Source organism: Lissotriton helveticus, chromosome 5_1 (assembly GCF_964261635.1).
Source record: "Lissotriton helveticus chromosome 5_1, aLisHel1.1, whole genome shotgun sequence".
Lineage (NCBI taxonomy): Eukaryota > Metazoa > Chordata > Amphibia > Caudata > Salamandridae > Lissotriton > Lissotriton helveticus.
In genome coordinates, this window is record NC_136065.1 from 916,235,566 (window position 1) to 916,251,925 (window position 16,360).

At 47.6% G+C, this 16,360-nt stretch overlaps 1 protein-coding gene across 1 annotated transcript in view; it reads left to right on the top strand.

The window, feature by feature from the left end:
* Nucleotides 1–16,360, top strand: part of LOC144752569 (poly [ADP-ribose] polymerase tankyrase-2-like) — a 446,314-nt gene that overhangs the window by 49,410 nt on the left and 380,544 nt on the right. The window contains exon 5 of the mRNA XM_078640458.1: nt 3,729–3,808. Within this exon, the coding sequence (XP_078496584.1) occupies nt 3,729–3,808 (80 nt within the window). The remainder of the gene's footprint in view (nt 1–3,728; nt 3,809–16,360) is intronic.

Here is a 16,360-nt window from a genome sequence, read left to right on the forward strand (position 1 = left end):
AGGGTCGTGGACCAGGGTCAGCGGACTCGATAATTCTCGCCTCGGTGCGTACTCTAACCAGGGGTCCCATTTAGCAACTCTGGGCATTAGCTTGCCTAATCTCCACAACGGCCCCATCAACGCCGGGGATGCCTGGCTTCACCTTGGGGACTCCCAGTAGGGAACATCCCACAGGGAAAGCCAGGACGGGTTCACCAGCGGTATACCGCGCCAGGATACTCCGCTAGTAATTGAGCGCGTTACAAAACAGCTTGTAACATAACTTGATGAGCATGATTCCCATTGGCCTGCCTAATCAAACCACAGGAGGGCAGTCCTGATTCTGGCATAAACGGTGCCAATCGTTGCTGGTTGATGCACCCGTATTTGGTGGGCTCTGCCCCAACTTATTTAGTTTTAGTATGAAGTGGGCATGACTCACGTGTCAAACTTGCAAGACATGCTATAAACTTATCTTCAGGTTCTAAGTCTCCAAAAGCACAGTTCGGCGCCTTGTCTGCAGGCTCAAACTAGCCTTGCTGCTCTCGACTAAACCCCATAGAAAACTCCCAGCGCCTGTTTTATTTCTGCTGTAGCATCAGCTGGCGAGTGCTCTGCACCAAGTTAGGAGACCACTTGGCATGCAGGCCAATTCTGGATATCGGCTTTAAAACTTCAGAAAAAAAAATCGTAAAAGGTGAATTTTATGTACATATCTGAATAGGTCAAGCAATGTTGTAAAAATAAATATACAAACGTACAAGTCAGCGTTGCTTATTGTCTTTGGTATGTTTAATACAAAAATACTATTCAGCAAATATTCATATATAACTGGACCTATTTCAAGAATGAAAAATAAACAGACGTTTACTCCGTATCCAAGGTTTGACAGCCAACTAAGTGCAGCAGTCACATGAATTTGCCTCCTTATATTAAATGATCGCACTAGAATAGAAGCAAGGCTCTGTGAATGAATATTGAAGTACAGCTCATAGGCAATTTTTCTATTCTGGCTACTAAAAGGGAGAGAAATGTAGAGTATGTGGTGAGAGAGCTTTGCGCGAATTGTTCTGACAAAAGTAGTGAATGTTTCAGCCAACCTCCTCTTGGAGCAAATTGCATTACTTCCATTATACTAAAAAAACGAAATCTTGGGTAGCAGGTTCAAGGTCTAGTACTGAAAGAAACACACGATTACAGCACTGTAATACATAAACATGTCATAAACTACTTGTTTTAAATGTTTTTGAGGTACTCACTGTTCAAAAACACAACTTCAGTGGGTTGAGTGGGGGAACAGAACTGTACATTCTCTAATGGAAGGGCTGCTGCTTTTCCCGTATGTCCTAGCCTGTTAAATATCTTTCATCTTTCAGTGAATTAGACTGAAGTATCAACAAGCCTTGTTGTCTCAATGGTGGACCTAAATCGTTCATACAGAGAGGTGCTAGGAAATTTATAAAGTGGCCATACCTGCGCATTTTGAGCAGTGGGTTGCCTGCATACTCTGCTGATGCCATATTTTCGGCAAACGGAGAATTGCTCCCTGGGGCATGTGCATACATATCTACTGTTTGAGCCACAAGGCAAAAAGACTTAAACGCAAAATGGTCCTAACTAAGGGTGCTACAGCACTTGTGTGTATCAGGACTTGAGGACTCTGATTCCATCTGTATTTTTGGGTGTCAGTACCACATTCTGAAAACGTTTCCCTCCTTTAAACATTGTGACTCATAGAGTGGCTCATATGATTTCGTTACTTTCTCATACAGATTGTTCATCAGTTCTTGTCCGCGCTGTTTCAATAACTATATATTGAAGCTGCCACAGGTTTGTAGCTGTACAGTCCCTAGCTTGCTGTCGGTACTTTAGTTCTTCTACTTCTAACAGTTGTTAGTGTTATCGTGATAGTGAGGTGCAGTAGCCCTTAAGAATAGTGTAGCTTTTTGTTTGGTGAACGTGCTTGCATAAACAATATGAAATCCATGGACAAAAAAGTAACATGTTAAGTACCGTTAAGTTTGTTTTTACAGATTCTAGTTTAGTGCAAGAGATTACTTGTGATATATTACCTTGGACAACAGCAGTGCATTTGTCACCAGAGCAGAGACTTCAAATGGCATTGGCAATTACCGTTTTCACAACTGCAGCAACCTTTACTGACACCATCTCCCAATGCATCTTTGACTGCTCACAGTGCATCACCATGTTTAGGAAACATGTTGGTTTAAAATTGATTCAATTTCTTGACCGTCAGCAGCAATAACTTTGACTCCGTTCTAGCAGCAGGTGTTCCATTACAATTACATTCCTTGTCCAAAACCTTTATTAGGGTTACCACATGGGTACCTGACCTCCTCTGATGAGCTCATATCCATCACCTGTTCCACCTGTAAATCTGGCTTATTTTCATCTTTTCTTCTAGGAAGCACCTCTTTCTTGATTCTTTATCCTCCCCCCCCCCCCCCCCCCCCACGCACACAGCTCCACCGACGTACCCATTGTGTAGTTTGTTGCTAGGTTAAAGCTATATGTCTCATACCTAGAGCTAGCCTGATTTGTTATAATCTACATTAACATAACAGTGCTTTGATGCATTATAGGTTGCAATGTAGGCATTCAAAATCCTTAATTCTATGCACCCACTGGTGCAGCAATCTTCCTCGAATTGTTAAGTCCAATATTTTTTTCTCCCAATGAGAGCCAATCTACCCCCCTTTAAGCCAGGTACTGCCAGTTATTTTAGTTTGCACAAAAGGCTAGTTATTTTTAAGGCTGGTACGTTTACTTGCAAGTATGGGTGAGTTGATAGGTGTGCATAAGGAGAAGGAGGCCTTAATGCTGCTCCTGCCAGCTCCTTATAAAACCCCTTACTTGTCAACTTCTAAACAAATACTGCTTCTACACTGTCATGTAACAATAACCCCACAACCACCCAAACCTACCCAACCACGGTAGTAACCTAGCACCATCTTATCTGACCCGCCTATCTCGACTACCATTTTAGCTAATCTTATGCCATCCATACCAAATTCATACCCCACCACAACCTTTCCTACTGCTACCTTACCCATTTCCAGTCATCCTTACAGGCATCTAACCTGACCTCATCCGTCGCTCCCACTAGCTTATCTAACCTTCCTGCACTTGTCCAAAACATATCCAGCCTCACAGTTCCTTCCAACACCTTAACCAACCGCTCCCATGCCGCCCACCATCAATCACAATCTCTCCCATCCCTCCCACCATCTTACACAACCTCACCCTTTAGTTCCACCCTCATTATCAACCTACCCTTCAAAACCAACATCGTCACCAACCTCACCCATCTTAGATACAAATATACTCTACCTCCTCTAGCCTGGCCTCTGTGTTACCCCACCATAGGCATCTATGCTCCCAAGTCACACATCACCCATCTCTAGCGTCATCTTCTCCTCCCACACACAGTCAGCTTTTTTCCAACCTCACCACCTGTATCCTGATCTTACTCACCCTTACCTAGCCCTACCAGCTTTTCTTCAAACCTTCTTTTCTTCTTAAACAACCTCACAAATATCCACACCGCTTTGTCCAACCTGATCCATCCCTTCTAACTTCTTATCTTTTAAAGTTAAAGCCTTTTGTTTTGCTATACAATACCATTAGCAAAGCAAATGGCTTTAACTTAATCAAAGGTGAGACCTATTGCATTTTCAATGCTTGTTTCATGTTGATTTTAATGTTACTTTTTTTTCCCCCTCCAACAGCAGGTGTTGTGTCATGCATGTCAGATAATGATAAACATTTGCTGGAATCTGCCAAAATTGGTGACCTCGAAGTGGTAAAAGTAAGTGCCTTCGTTTGTTTTTGCATCTGCTCTTTCTACGTTTATGGATTCATCATTATGTGTAACTAGTAAACAAATTCTTTCTGAACCGATTCTTTTATCGGGCTTTGCTTTCTGAACCATTAATATCACAGCTGGCATTTAAATACATTTTATATTTGGAAAAGAAATTAACAGTAGGTCCTCCAATCACTGCTGAATATAAGTGGAATAAAGTAATTTGAGCACTCAAATTGAAACCTATTCTGCCATGGTATTTGATTTAAAAGGAGAAATGAAAAAAAGGACTGGTGGAAGGGGAAATAAAGACTAGCATTTACAGCTACAACAATGATATAAAAGAGTGCATCTCTCAATTTAAATATTTTGGTGTTCAGTATATGACTATGTTTTTGATAGGAAATTGAGTTTCCGACATTTTCCTTAGATCTTTTGTTTTGAATGTTCACCAGTACCCTTTTGTGTAATTCTTTTATCCATGCTTTCAGTGTGAGCTCTTTGGTGTTACTTCAGAGCTGTGTGCAGAAGATGCAAGACTAGCCATGTGCCACAGAACAATTAATCTTTATTAGACTATTTGGACCAGATAGTTGGATACAAGACATTCAAGATACCATTCATAGTGCAAAACTTGGATCTTTTGTACAAAGTTGAGGTTTTTGAGTCTGTGCAGATCATTATGAGCAGGACACATAATTACGGAATAGGATGCTGGAACATCCCAAGCAAACCCACCTTTACGGTCATCACCTCTATTGTCAATGACAAGCATAATGTGTGGCTGACGTCTTTGGCTGATAACTTAGCACCAGTTGTATGCACCAAAAAATCCCAGTCTAATAGGAAAAAACAAGCCCACTGGTTCTCCCCTTAACTAAAGGAGTTACAAGGTAACTGCAGGAAACTGGAAAAAATTTGGAGGAGAAGTTATGAATTGGCTGATCTGATCCCTTTTAAAACAAACCTTAGACAGTACCATCTTAATATTAAATTGAAAAAAAAGACATTCTACTCCAATCAAATCAATCAAGCAGGAGAGAATCAAAAAACCATTTTCAATATTGTTCAAGCCTACACAAAACCCAAAATACTTGACCACCCTCACAGGATTTGTGTGAAACAAATTGCTGATTATTTTGAAAATAAAATCATTGATTTAAGGAAGGACTTCCCTGATATCAGCCCTCACACAAATCAGCCTGGTCCCTTAACCCCTTCCATGCTCATGACGAGCTCAGCTCGTCATGCAGTACACTGCTCGTGTGCTCATGACGAGCTGAGCTCGTCATGAACAATGGGAAATCATGAGTAACAGCACTCAGGGGGAATTGCTGTAGCATTGATGAGGTTAAGGACCACAGGGACATTCCCCTGCTTCCCAGAGATCAGCATGGATCAATCGAGACAAGCTATTCTGGCCTGCAAATCGGGCTCCCCTTTTGATCCCTGTCCTCCTAGAGTACTTCAGTTACTTGTAGACATTATCAATCCGCCCATTAATCAAATAATTAATTCATCTTTTGAAACCTCCAATGTACCAGACAATTGGAAGATTGCGGCAGTAAAACCCCTCCAAAAAAAGAAAAACGTGGATCCGGCCACACTTATCCAATCTCAGACCAATCTCATTGTTACCTTGGCTGACTAAATTAGTGGAAAATTGGCTAACTCACAACTCAACGACTTCCTGTAGAAAGAAAACATACTTCATCCAAAGCAATAAGGTTTCAGACCTGGCCATTCAAGAGAATCAGTGCTGCTTCACACTACAGAAATATTAAAGCTTGCCTTAGATCAGGGCAAGGATGCAGTTCTGGTTCTGTTGGACTTGTCTGCCGCGTTTGACGCGATTTCTCACGCCATTTTACTTAACAGACTCCTAACCAGTGGCGTCACCAATAAGGCGCCAGCCTGTTTTCCTCTTTTTTAGAAAATAGACGCAACATAGTTACCCTCGGTCAAGTCCATGGAAAAACAGCTTCTATCGAGGGTCCCCCTGTGCTCTTCCCTAAGCCCAACGCTTTTTAATCTTTACATGACCCCACTGCTCGGCTTGATAGACTCATTTGATGTCGAAGCTATCACCTATGCTGGTGACACCCAGATCATCCTTACTCTGGATAAAAACTCTTCAATACCTGAAGAAAAATGTTATCATTGCTTAACAGCTGTCATGAATTGGATGAATCTTAACCATCTAAAATATAACAGCCAAAAAAACAAAATCCTGCTTTTCGGGAGAACAAACCTCTTTACGCCCAGTCTATGGTGGCCTGAAAACATGGTTCCACCGCCAAATACTGCAGACACTGCATGTAACTTTGGGATCAAGTTTGACCATTCCCTATCCTTTCACAGCCAAGCTTTAGCAGTGGCAGGCATGTGCTTCGATGCCATAAAAATCCTGAGGAAGTTTCTGGACCTAATGCCCCTAAATGCTAGGAAAACAGTTGCAGTGGCCTTAGTTATTTCGCGACTGGGCTACTGCAACAGTCTATATGCAGGAGCAAATAAATTGACGACAAAAAGGCTACAGGTAGTACAGAACGCAGCGGCCAGGCTGGTGCTTAGATTAATGGGAGGATTTTCCTCTAGAGAAGCACTTCAAAGACTACATTGGCTACCGATCCACAAAATAATTCTGTTTAAAGTACTAATGATCATTTATAAAGCAGCAAAATCATCAGGTCCAACATATCTCCTGTCCAGAATCCGCCCATACACAACACAACGTCTTCTGCGATCATCATCGGGAAATTATTTGGCTGTTCCCAGCTACAGACTGAAAACAAAGGGAGGAAAACCATAGCTGTTCTAGGAACAAGAGCCTGGAACAGTCTACCATTATAGCTGAGACAAGCTAAATCAGAACGTCTCTTCAGGAAGCTCCTAAAAACTTGGATGTTCGCTACTCCAGACAGTACTGTGTTTTCTCTCATATGACACTAGATAAGAGTTCTAGGTTTTACTCGTATGCCCTAATTTCACTCCTGTTTTGATCCTCTGTTTTACAGCGCCAAGATGCTCCTTGGAGTGAACGTAGCGCTTTACAAATAAATTCATTAATTAATTCATTCATTTATTCAACGCGGATATTGTCTTGCCTGTTTGGGGCCCTTTTTTCCTCACCATTGTCTTCTGTCTTCCGGCAAGACTAACGCGGAAGGGAGACGCCTTGCATAGACGCGACCGGCTTCGCAATGGCGATGGAACTTATCATGGCTCCTTTAACATTTGATTAATTCATGGACGACTGAATGAGGATTGGACTTAAAAGCACTAGTACTATAAGGGATAACTATTACATCTACTATTGAAAGGCTCTAAGGAGAAATAAGAAAAGGATTTTTTATATCTTTTATTGATTTACACGAGATTACGCCACTCACCATTCTACTTTGTTTTGCCTTGAAAAAGCCCGTGGAGGGCGAAACGCGCGTCGGCTGTGACGATGTGGCAAGAAAAATAATCAATAAAGAGGAATTTGAAAGATTGATGGACTGTGTACTATTTGACTATCTGTGTGGATTTGAAAGAAATTGATCTATCAAAGTGATTGTATTACGACTCAACTGGAGAGAAGTAACAAACAGGGATGTGCACTGGTGGAATTATTTTTGCATTGTCTTCTGTCTTGATGGAACAGTGTGCGAATGCCTTCGGGCTTCAAAACGTGCACGTCGTGTGGGCGTCTTATGTCGGCGACGGACCCTCATCTCATTTGTATGTGGTGTTTGGGGGAGGATCACAGCACCACTGAGTGAGGCGTCCCAACAGTTGAAGCCGAAGTTGAGGCGGGAGCGCTGCATAAAACTTCTATCGGCGCGTCTCGCCAGGTCGACCTCCTCATCTCGATCAGCCTCGGCGGACGGCTTCAGATACAGCCGTGGTCTTCGTCCTCGCCCTTTTCCGATGTTGCAAGAGCGTCGCTCCCCGGTGGGTAAGTGTCGCAGTTTGTCCACGGGGGCTGGCGTTCGGCCTCTCTGGGGCGTGGACTCCCCGCGGGTGATGCGGCCCCGCGCGTTGGCCTCCTATCCACCATTTCCCAGTGCTGGGGCGTTGAGAGTCCATATTGAGACAGACGCAGCGGCTTTGCAGGCCTCGCTGGCGTCTCCTCCTCCTTCCCCTCATGGGGCGTCGGCGTATCCCTTGCCTCGCGCGGGGCCCACCACGGTGCCGCCGACTATGGCCTTGGCGCCGACTGGTGTGGATCCAGGCTTGGAGGATGTGGGGCTGTTCGGGTGCGGCCCCTCTGGGGTCCCTCCTTCAGGCCAAGGTGCCTCTGCCTCGCCGCAAACTCCCGCGGGAGTCCCGCAGGTGTCAAGGGAGGTCGCCGGGGCTCTTGTCTCATCCCCGAGCCCTGATCGTCCCTCTGGGCAGGTGAAGTCCTCGTCCAAGGCTGAGCTGACGCCGCCATGGCGCCGGTGCCTGCTTTGGGCAGCGCCACAGGGGTTGGTGACCTCTCCTCGTCCCACTCTGGGTCGAGGTGGAGTGGGGACTCCTCGTCCCCCTCCGGGCCCTTCTCGTCCCTCCTCGTGGGCGGCTGCCTCGTCGGAGGGTGAGTCTGAGGTTGATTTGTCCCTGGCGGCGCCGCATGGGTCGCCGGACCGCCTCCGCAACATTCTGGGCCGAGGCTGGTGGAGGGCTTCCTGTCACTTCCCCGGTCCCTCTCGTACCTCCACGTGGGCGGCTGCCTCGACGGAGGTCGAGTCTGCGCTGTTTCGGCACCGCCCCTTGGCCACTTCAGCTCCACTCCGGTCCCTGGCACGGGGCGACTTGGAGGAGCCCTATTCGGCGTCTCCTTCGGTGCTGGATAGTGCTGGCGTCCTGCCTCAGGGTGCGGACTCTAGGGCTCCACGCAGAGGTCGCGCTGCGGATTCGTCTTCGGATGCTCCATCTTCTCCGGAGGCAAGCTGCATATTGGTATACTCTTCCCTGGAGACTGGCCGCCGTGTGGTGTCTTTTTCGCCGGCGACTTCGATGGGTGGCCCCTGCCTTTTCTGAGGCTTAGGTGCTCGTCGGAGGAGCGACAGGTGCCCCATTCTTCAGAGTCTCTTGGCTTCCAGGTCTGGCCTTTGCCCGTCCTGCTTGGCTTTGTGGACGGCCGCCTTAGTCTGCAGCCGTCACCTACGGAGGAACTGCTTACCTCTCCGTAGGGCCCTATGGACGCGGGTGCGTCCTTTGCTCTCGTGGTGTCCACGGCTGTGGGCATTCTGCGCATGGGGGACCCGTTTGCTCATTTCCCGGCGGACCCTCTCTTGGAGGTTCTCCACCAGGGCTCTGGTGGGAGGGAGATCTTGCTCCCCTTTGAGGGTTCGCTCCTTTTTTCCCTGACTGGGGCTTGGAGGCATCCGGTGTTTCAACACCTTCTGCACCGACACCTTCCGGCACCGCGTGACCCGGCGTGCCTCTCCCTCCACCCCTCTGCTGCCAGTCCACTTTTGCGGACCGTTTTTCCCTCCCTGCCGCCACTGTTGACTCTGCCGTCCCAGGAGGGCCGCTGGCTGGACACTTGGGGGTGCAACATGTTTGCCTCGACCAGTGCTGCCCTGAGGGCCCTTAGCACCTTGTGTGTATTGGCAAGGGCCTCCTCTTGTTTGTGGGACTTGGGATCTGCGGGTTCCCAGGAGGCTATTCAGTTGGACTTAGGGCATCATGCTTTGGATGGCGGGGAGCTAGCAGCGGTTATTCTCCGCTCCGGACATCTCGGAGGTGCTGGGCCGGGCCATGACTTCCTCAGTCGCCCTCCGTCACCATGCTTGTCTTCGGGACTGCGTGTTCCCTGAAAATATTCGGGAGCTGCTCATTGATCTTCCATTTGATGGCAGCCTGTTGTTCCATGCCCCCGCTGACTCTGCCATCCAGAGGTTCCTGTCGGGGCTCCGTCCTCCTCCTCCTCAGTTTTATTCTTCTCTGCCTTTTTCTTCTCCTCTTCCTCCTTCCCCCTCCTCAGTGACTGATGAGTTGAGCTGGGTTTGGGCCTTTTGGATGCCCTTGCTGTAGGGGGTGTTTGCTGGCCATTGAGTCCTCCTTGCTGGGACTTTGGCATTGTTGGCTGCTGGACGGCCCTTGTTGCCTGTGTGTGTGTTTTTGCAGGAATTGTTACACAGACTTGGCCCGGAGATTAGGCCTTCTGTTTGTCTTTGGGCTGATGTCAAGCCTTCTGCAGAGCTGTTTTTTTCCCTGTGACGCTTTTGCTTTCTCCTCTGCTGTAGAAGTTATTCCAAAGAGGGTACCCGTGTCTTGGGACTTACGGTAACCTATTCTGCTGGGGAGTGCTGGTTGCCTTCGGTGCCTGTTCTCCATGGCGTATCTGTATGTTGCTATTGCTTCTTGAGGTTGTGTGTGTCACCCTTGCAGTGGTGGGTCCGGGCATCACTCTCCTTCCTGCTCTTGTGCTGAGAGCTGGGATGCTTCTGTGTCCTTCTTGCTTCTGGCGGCTTATGCTTAGGCTGCTGTTCTGGCTGGCCGGTTGCCTTCCTTCTGGGTGGGCGTGTTCTTTTCCTTGGCTTTCCTTGGGCCCTCTAGGCCCTCCTTGTTCCTCTGCCTGTCTTGGCGTTAGGTGGAAGTTCTGTTGCCTTAGGGGTGGAGTGATTCGGCCTCCCCGGCCTTGCCCTTGGTCCCTCTGTAGGGAGTTTGTGGGCCCCTTCACTCTTCTTCCTTCCTCCTACATCCCTCTTGGGGTTGCTGGTGTTTAACTTGTGGGGGTCCTCTCGCCTGGTAGGGACGAGATTACATCCCTGGTCTACAGGTCTGGTCCCCTCAGGGCCCCTGTCCAGACTGGTGGGGTCCTTTCGCAGACCCTCCTTCCCTGTGGGTATTGCTAGGGTATCTATTCTACGTGAAGGAATCTGCGGCTAGTAGTCTCTATCAGATGTACGAGTTACTTACCTTCTGTAACAATGTATCTGGTAGAGACAATTCTAGCCGCAGATTCCTTCATGGCCCGCCCTTCCTCCCTGTTTTTCGAGGACCCTTGGGCTGGTCTTCGGTATTCTCCTCCCGGTGGGGGGCTATGTCCTCTGTGAGTACCTTCTTTTACTCTTGACGGGGGCTCTGTCTGGTTGCTGTTCTTCCCTCTTCTTGGTTCTAGGAAGTTGGGGTTCTGGTGCTCCTATGCCCCGCTGCTCTGGCTGCTCCAGGTTGGGGAGGTTTACCTCCAATCTCTACCCTCCGTTCCTTCCTCTTCCTCTTCCTGTTAAGGGTCCTGGCCCCTCTGCCTCTCTGAGTTGGGGTCCTTTGGTCGTCCTTACCCCTGTTTCTTAGGGGGTGGTTGGCCTCTATGCTGGGTGGTTGGAGGCTGGTTGTTCCTGCCTGTTGGGACTGTCTCCCTTGCTTGTTTCGGGGTGTGGGTTGTAGGCCTGCTACATGTGTCATGATTTTTTACGCATGTTTCCTGTCTCCGAGGGAGAGTGGGGGGGGGGTGGCTGTCTATGTATTGGCAGGGTGGTTGCTCAGGGCTCTGCTCTGTTCGTCTTTCTCTCCTGCCCTTGGACACTGCGGTGTTGCTCTGTTTCCTATGAGGTCTTCCGTTTTTGTATACTCTTTCGCACACTGTTCCCACGCTCCCACAGTTTTTTGTCTGGTGGCCCCACTTGTGGTGCGGTAAAGTTCTCCGAAGAAAACTGACGTAGGCGCGCCGGGGTGGGGCTTATGTGACCTCGCTGACGTCACGTGTGCGGACGACACCTGGGCAGAGTCGTGTGATTTCTCTCCGCCCCCCGGCGCGCAGGGATGCTGTGGCAAAAAGTTTCCGGATTCAGTCTCACGCCTGGGGATAATTCTACGTGTAGGAATCTGCAGCTAGAATAGTCTCTACCAGATACATCGTTACCGAAGGTAAGTAACTCGTACATCAGTTCTTGTATAGCGCAACATGTAACCCCAGGGGATTACAGGGGCTGGGGTTCTGTGAGCTTTGGTTTAACAGCCATGTCATGAGATACTTTGTGAAGTCTTCCAGTGGGGGTGTGGTTTGCAAGTGGAGGGGAAGGCCGTTTCAGGACGTGGCTGAGAGAAAGGAGAAGGAACAATGAAGATGATGACGATGCTGATGACAATGCTGATAGGGAGGAAGGTGAAATCCCAGACAGTCAAACTGACACCAATGAATGGGCCTATTATCCTATTCCTCCACCTTCACCCCCAGGACCGCAACCAGTGGAGTCTCCACCGGAGGATATTGGTGGAATTCACACACTCATGGAAAGAGCAGCCAAGCGTTTCCAACTGCCAGTCACTGTTGAGCAGTCTGACTACTTTCTGTACGATTTTTAAAGAACAGTCCAGAAAAACGGAGAGGCCAATACTTATAGTGGACTAAATGTGGGGGGAAGGAGTGAAAATAATGAAGACACCAGCTATTGTCACTGCAGTTCTTCCTAGAAATAAGAAATAGAAGGCACCAGAAGTCTCGCATTCTTGTCTTATAGGACATAAGAAACAAGATTTGGTGACTTACCCAGGCTGCACAACGCTGATCTGAAAATCTCCCATCCCAATCTCTACTCCGCCTGACAGAGAGGGCAGGTGTCTCGATAATTTTGGGAAGAGATTTTCGGTAATGTTAGGTACCAATGTTCGTGCAGCAAATTTTCTGGCTGTTCTGGGAAGATATGATCGCCAGATGTGGTTGGACATCGCCACATACCTGGATTTCTTGCCGGAAGACTGAAAATCAGCGGCTACCAAGATTTTACGTGAAGGGGAAAGGTCGTCATCAGGGATCATCGACTGTGCAAGGGACATTGCCTCCTTAGGATTACTGCAATTAGCAGGATCAGCTATACTTAGACGCCAGGGCTGGCTCAATGCTACATCATACAGACTGGACGTTCAACCAAAATCTTATATATGCCCTTCGACTGATACTCTATTTGGTAAACATGTCAATGATGCCCTACAGGCAATCCAAGCAGATACTGAGACACCTAGGTCCCTAGGAAATGTTCAGTTTCATGAAAAACCCTTTCACAGAGCTCGTGGTCAAGGAGCATATTCATATCGTAGAGGATACCGGAGGTATCGACCACAATACTACTAGCAGCCCTTTTGGCCTGCCTACCAACAGCACCAGCCCTATCTAGCACCAGCAGCCCTATTTCACGCAGCAACCGAGAAGAAGACCGACTGCTTCTGTGTCCTGTTGAACCCATTCTCAAGCAAATGAACATTCAGCAATGAAAATTTCAGATCCAGGAAGGTACAGGGCAGATCATTGGTCCTCCACTACCTAAAAGGAAACTGTCTTTCCAAGAAGCACTGGACAGCCCTATCCCTCAAAATAGGAAGATGGACAGAGCCACCAGTCCTACACATCAGCCCCCACCACCACCACCACCACCACCACCTCCTCTTCCCCCACAGCAATCTCGATCCCTTCTTCACCTCTTACTTCTCCAGCACATGACCCACTTCATGCTACACCTCCAGGATCACCAGGTGCATATAATGGGGAGTTACAAGGTCCATTAAGGGATACAGACCCATGGGATGCATACAACCCTGATCTCTTTCCCCCTAACGACCCAGATGTATATCCTGCTCATCCCTCCTCTCCAGAAGACTCCACCTCTAGCAATGACCTGGAAAGGACAGCTGCATTCCACAATGTTGAGCTTCACAAAGATCCATGGAACAGGATTTTTTTATTTAACACCCTGTCTTTCACGAATAGACATTTAATATTTACCCATGCTTTCTGTAATTGATGAAGCATACAGCAATTTTAAAAGAGCCAGTCCTTGCCAGAGTAATCAACCCATGGGTAGACAACAAATACCAGGCAGCCCCTTCTGGCCCACTTTTTTCATCAGGGGTCAAGTCCCACCAACATAAAATAACGTGCAATTGTAAAGCGCAAGTATCACCCAAGGGTATCAAGGTGCTGAATAACCGGTGTTTGTTACCCAACTCAGTGGTACTCATGTTATCGACCGCAGAAGGATGAAATCTTGAGTGGACCCGCCTTAATTTGGACCTGTGACCATGAGATCAAACACAGGCCCCACCAGTGGACGCGTTAGAAAGTTAGTGGATAGGTGCTGCTGGGAAAGAGTTGCAGCACAGGCCACTAATCATTGGTGAATTGCCAATTCTCAAGCTCTTCTGGCCTGTTATGAAAGTGCACATTAGCATGAGATGGAGGAACTGCTGCAGTACCTCCCCGAGGAACACAGCAAAAGGGGACAACAAATTGTCACAGAAGGTCAGGCCATCCACAACAACTCCATCCGATGTGAACTACAAGCTGCGGATACATCTGCTAGTAATGTGAGTACCCCCATGCTCCTTGGACAACATGCATGGCTTAGGTGTTTTAGTTTCAAACCATGGGTCCAACGTTCAGTACTCTATATGTCTTTTTGGGCCACAAATAGACTCTTCACTAGATAAAATGAAAAAGGACACTGATGCAGCTAAAGCCATGGGAGCATATTAGACCACAGCTTCCAGGGGGGTCCTTTCGTCGCCCAGGCTACAGAGGTGCCTACAACTCCACCACTTCAGACTCCTTCCCCTCCCACCAAAACAAAGCCTGTTCACCTACAGTAAAGGTTCCTTTGGAGGTTCATTCAAAGGCAGAAACAACAAGGGAAGGGGCAGGGGTGCCTCCAAACGTGGAGCAACATCCACTGCTAAGCAGTAGCTACCTGATCCTCCCCCCTCAAACAATCCACACCTGTCGGGGGCAGACACTTTTTCCACCTAATATGGGAATCCATCACCACAGACCAATGGATACTAGCCATTATCCAACATGGCTATTATCTGGAGCCCATTTCTATATCTCCCAATATTCCTCCTCGCTCCCACAGGTTGTCGCAAGTTAATGTAACACTTCTCAAACAAGAAGTCAAAGCCCTCCTTCTCTAAGGGGCTATAGAACCTGTCTCACTTGCACAGCACGCACTATGGGTATACTCTGTCTTTTCTCATTCCCCAAAAAGACGGGTCACTAAGACCAATCTTAGATCTCAGACCCCTGAACCAATACACCCTCTCAGAACATTTCCATATGGTTTTTCTACAGGGTGTTATTCCATACCTTCAGCAGGGTGACTTTGCCTACACTAGATCTAAAAGACATCTACTTTCATATACCAATACACCCTGCACACCTAATATACCTAAGTTTCATCATAGCAGGCAAAAATTACCAATTCAAAGTTCTCCCATTCGGGTGGAACTCAGCACTTCCTGTTTTCACAAAATGCTTGGCAGTAGTTGCAACACATCTGCGCTGACTAAACTTTTATGTATTTCCATACATGGACGATTGGCTCATCAAAGCCAGTACCCACCTTCAGTGTCAACAGTTCTCTCAATTGACAGTCCATCTACTTCATAGACTAGGCTTCACAATAAACATTCTTAAGTCTCACCTTCAGCCTCTCCAAATCCAACCTCACCAAACTTAGGTCGTGGACGTACAGTCTTGCCACACTCAGCACAAAAAGACTTCCCATACTCGTACCATGTTGTTGTTTGAACAGTAGTTCTTCAAACTTGAAGTAGTTTTCTGTTAGTGCCCATTTACAGCATTCGAGGACCACGTGTTGTGGTGTGTGGTGATGGATCAAACCCAGATCTTTTGACTGGGTGCGAGTGTTTGATTGGTTCAGATGCTCCGTCCATCGCCACCCCCTTTTGTACCGCTTTGGCCGCCATAAGTGTGGCAGGGTATGCTCAGACGTGAGTCCCTTGCTCACTTTGCCACTAGATTCAAGCAAACCGGGCTGAAGACGGCTGGAATGCCAGAAACCGGTCCTCTGAAGCTTGTTTCCGGTCCAGGGAAGGCATGGCTTGGCAGTTCGGGCTGGACTGTTCCCATGAGGCACAGGGTCAGACTGATTTGCATATAGCCATGTCTGAACTGGGGTGGCAGAGTGGGCTAAAGAACGGTGATGGATCAAACCCAGATCTTTTGACTGGGTGCGAGTGTTTGATTGCTTCAGATGCTCCGTCCATCACCACCCCCTTTTGTACCGTGGTGTGTGGTAGGGCCAGGTTGATCCGTATAAGGTTTCTTCAAGGATATATAATGTTTCTTTGTGGGGTAAGCTGGTATATAAGCATTCCACGTCTAACCCTATCAAGATGTGACTCATAGGGTAAAAACTGAGGTCCTTCAGTAGGCATAGTACTGCTTTAGTATCCTTCAGGTAGGTGTTGGTTGATTGTATTATTGGGCGTAGGAACGCATCCGGTTCCAAAATGGATCCAATCCCTGAGACTATTGGTCGCCCTGGTGGTTTTTCTAAAGACTTGTGTATATTAGGAATTGTGTAGAAGTAAGGAACTGTCGTTTTTTTGCTGTTCATGAAATCTCCTTCTTTTTTGGTTATCCAATCCTGGACAAGCGCTTGCTCCACCATGCTGGCAATCCCAATCCTGAGTCTTTCAGTCAGGTCTTCTTTGAGACGTCTGTAGTTCCTTTCATCAGAAAGTAATCTCAGACATTCCTGCCGGTAGACTTGTGTGTCCTGTATGACGATTTCGCCGCCTTTGTCAGCCGGTATTATGGTGATGTTTGTGAGAAAGTGAGTTTCT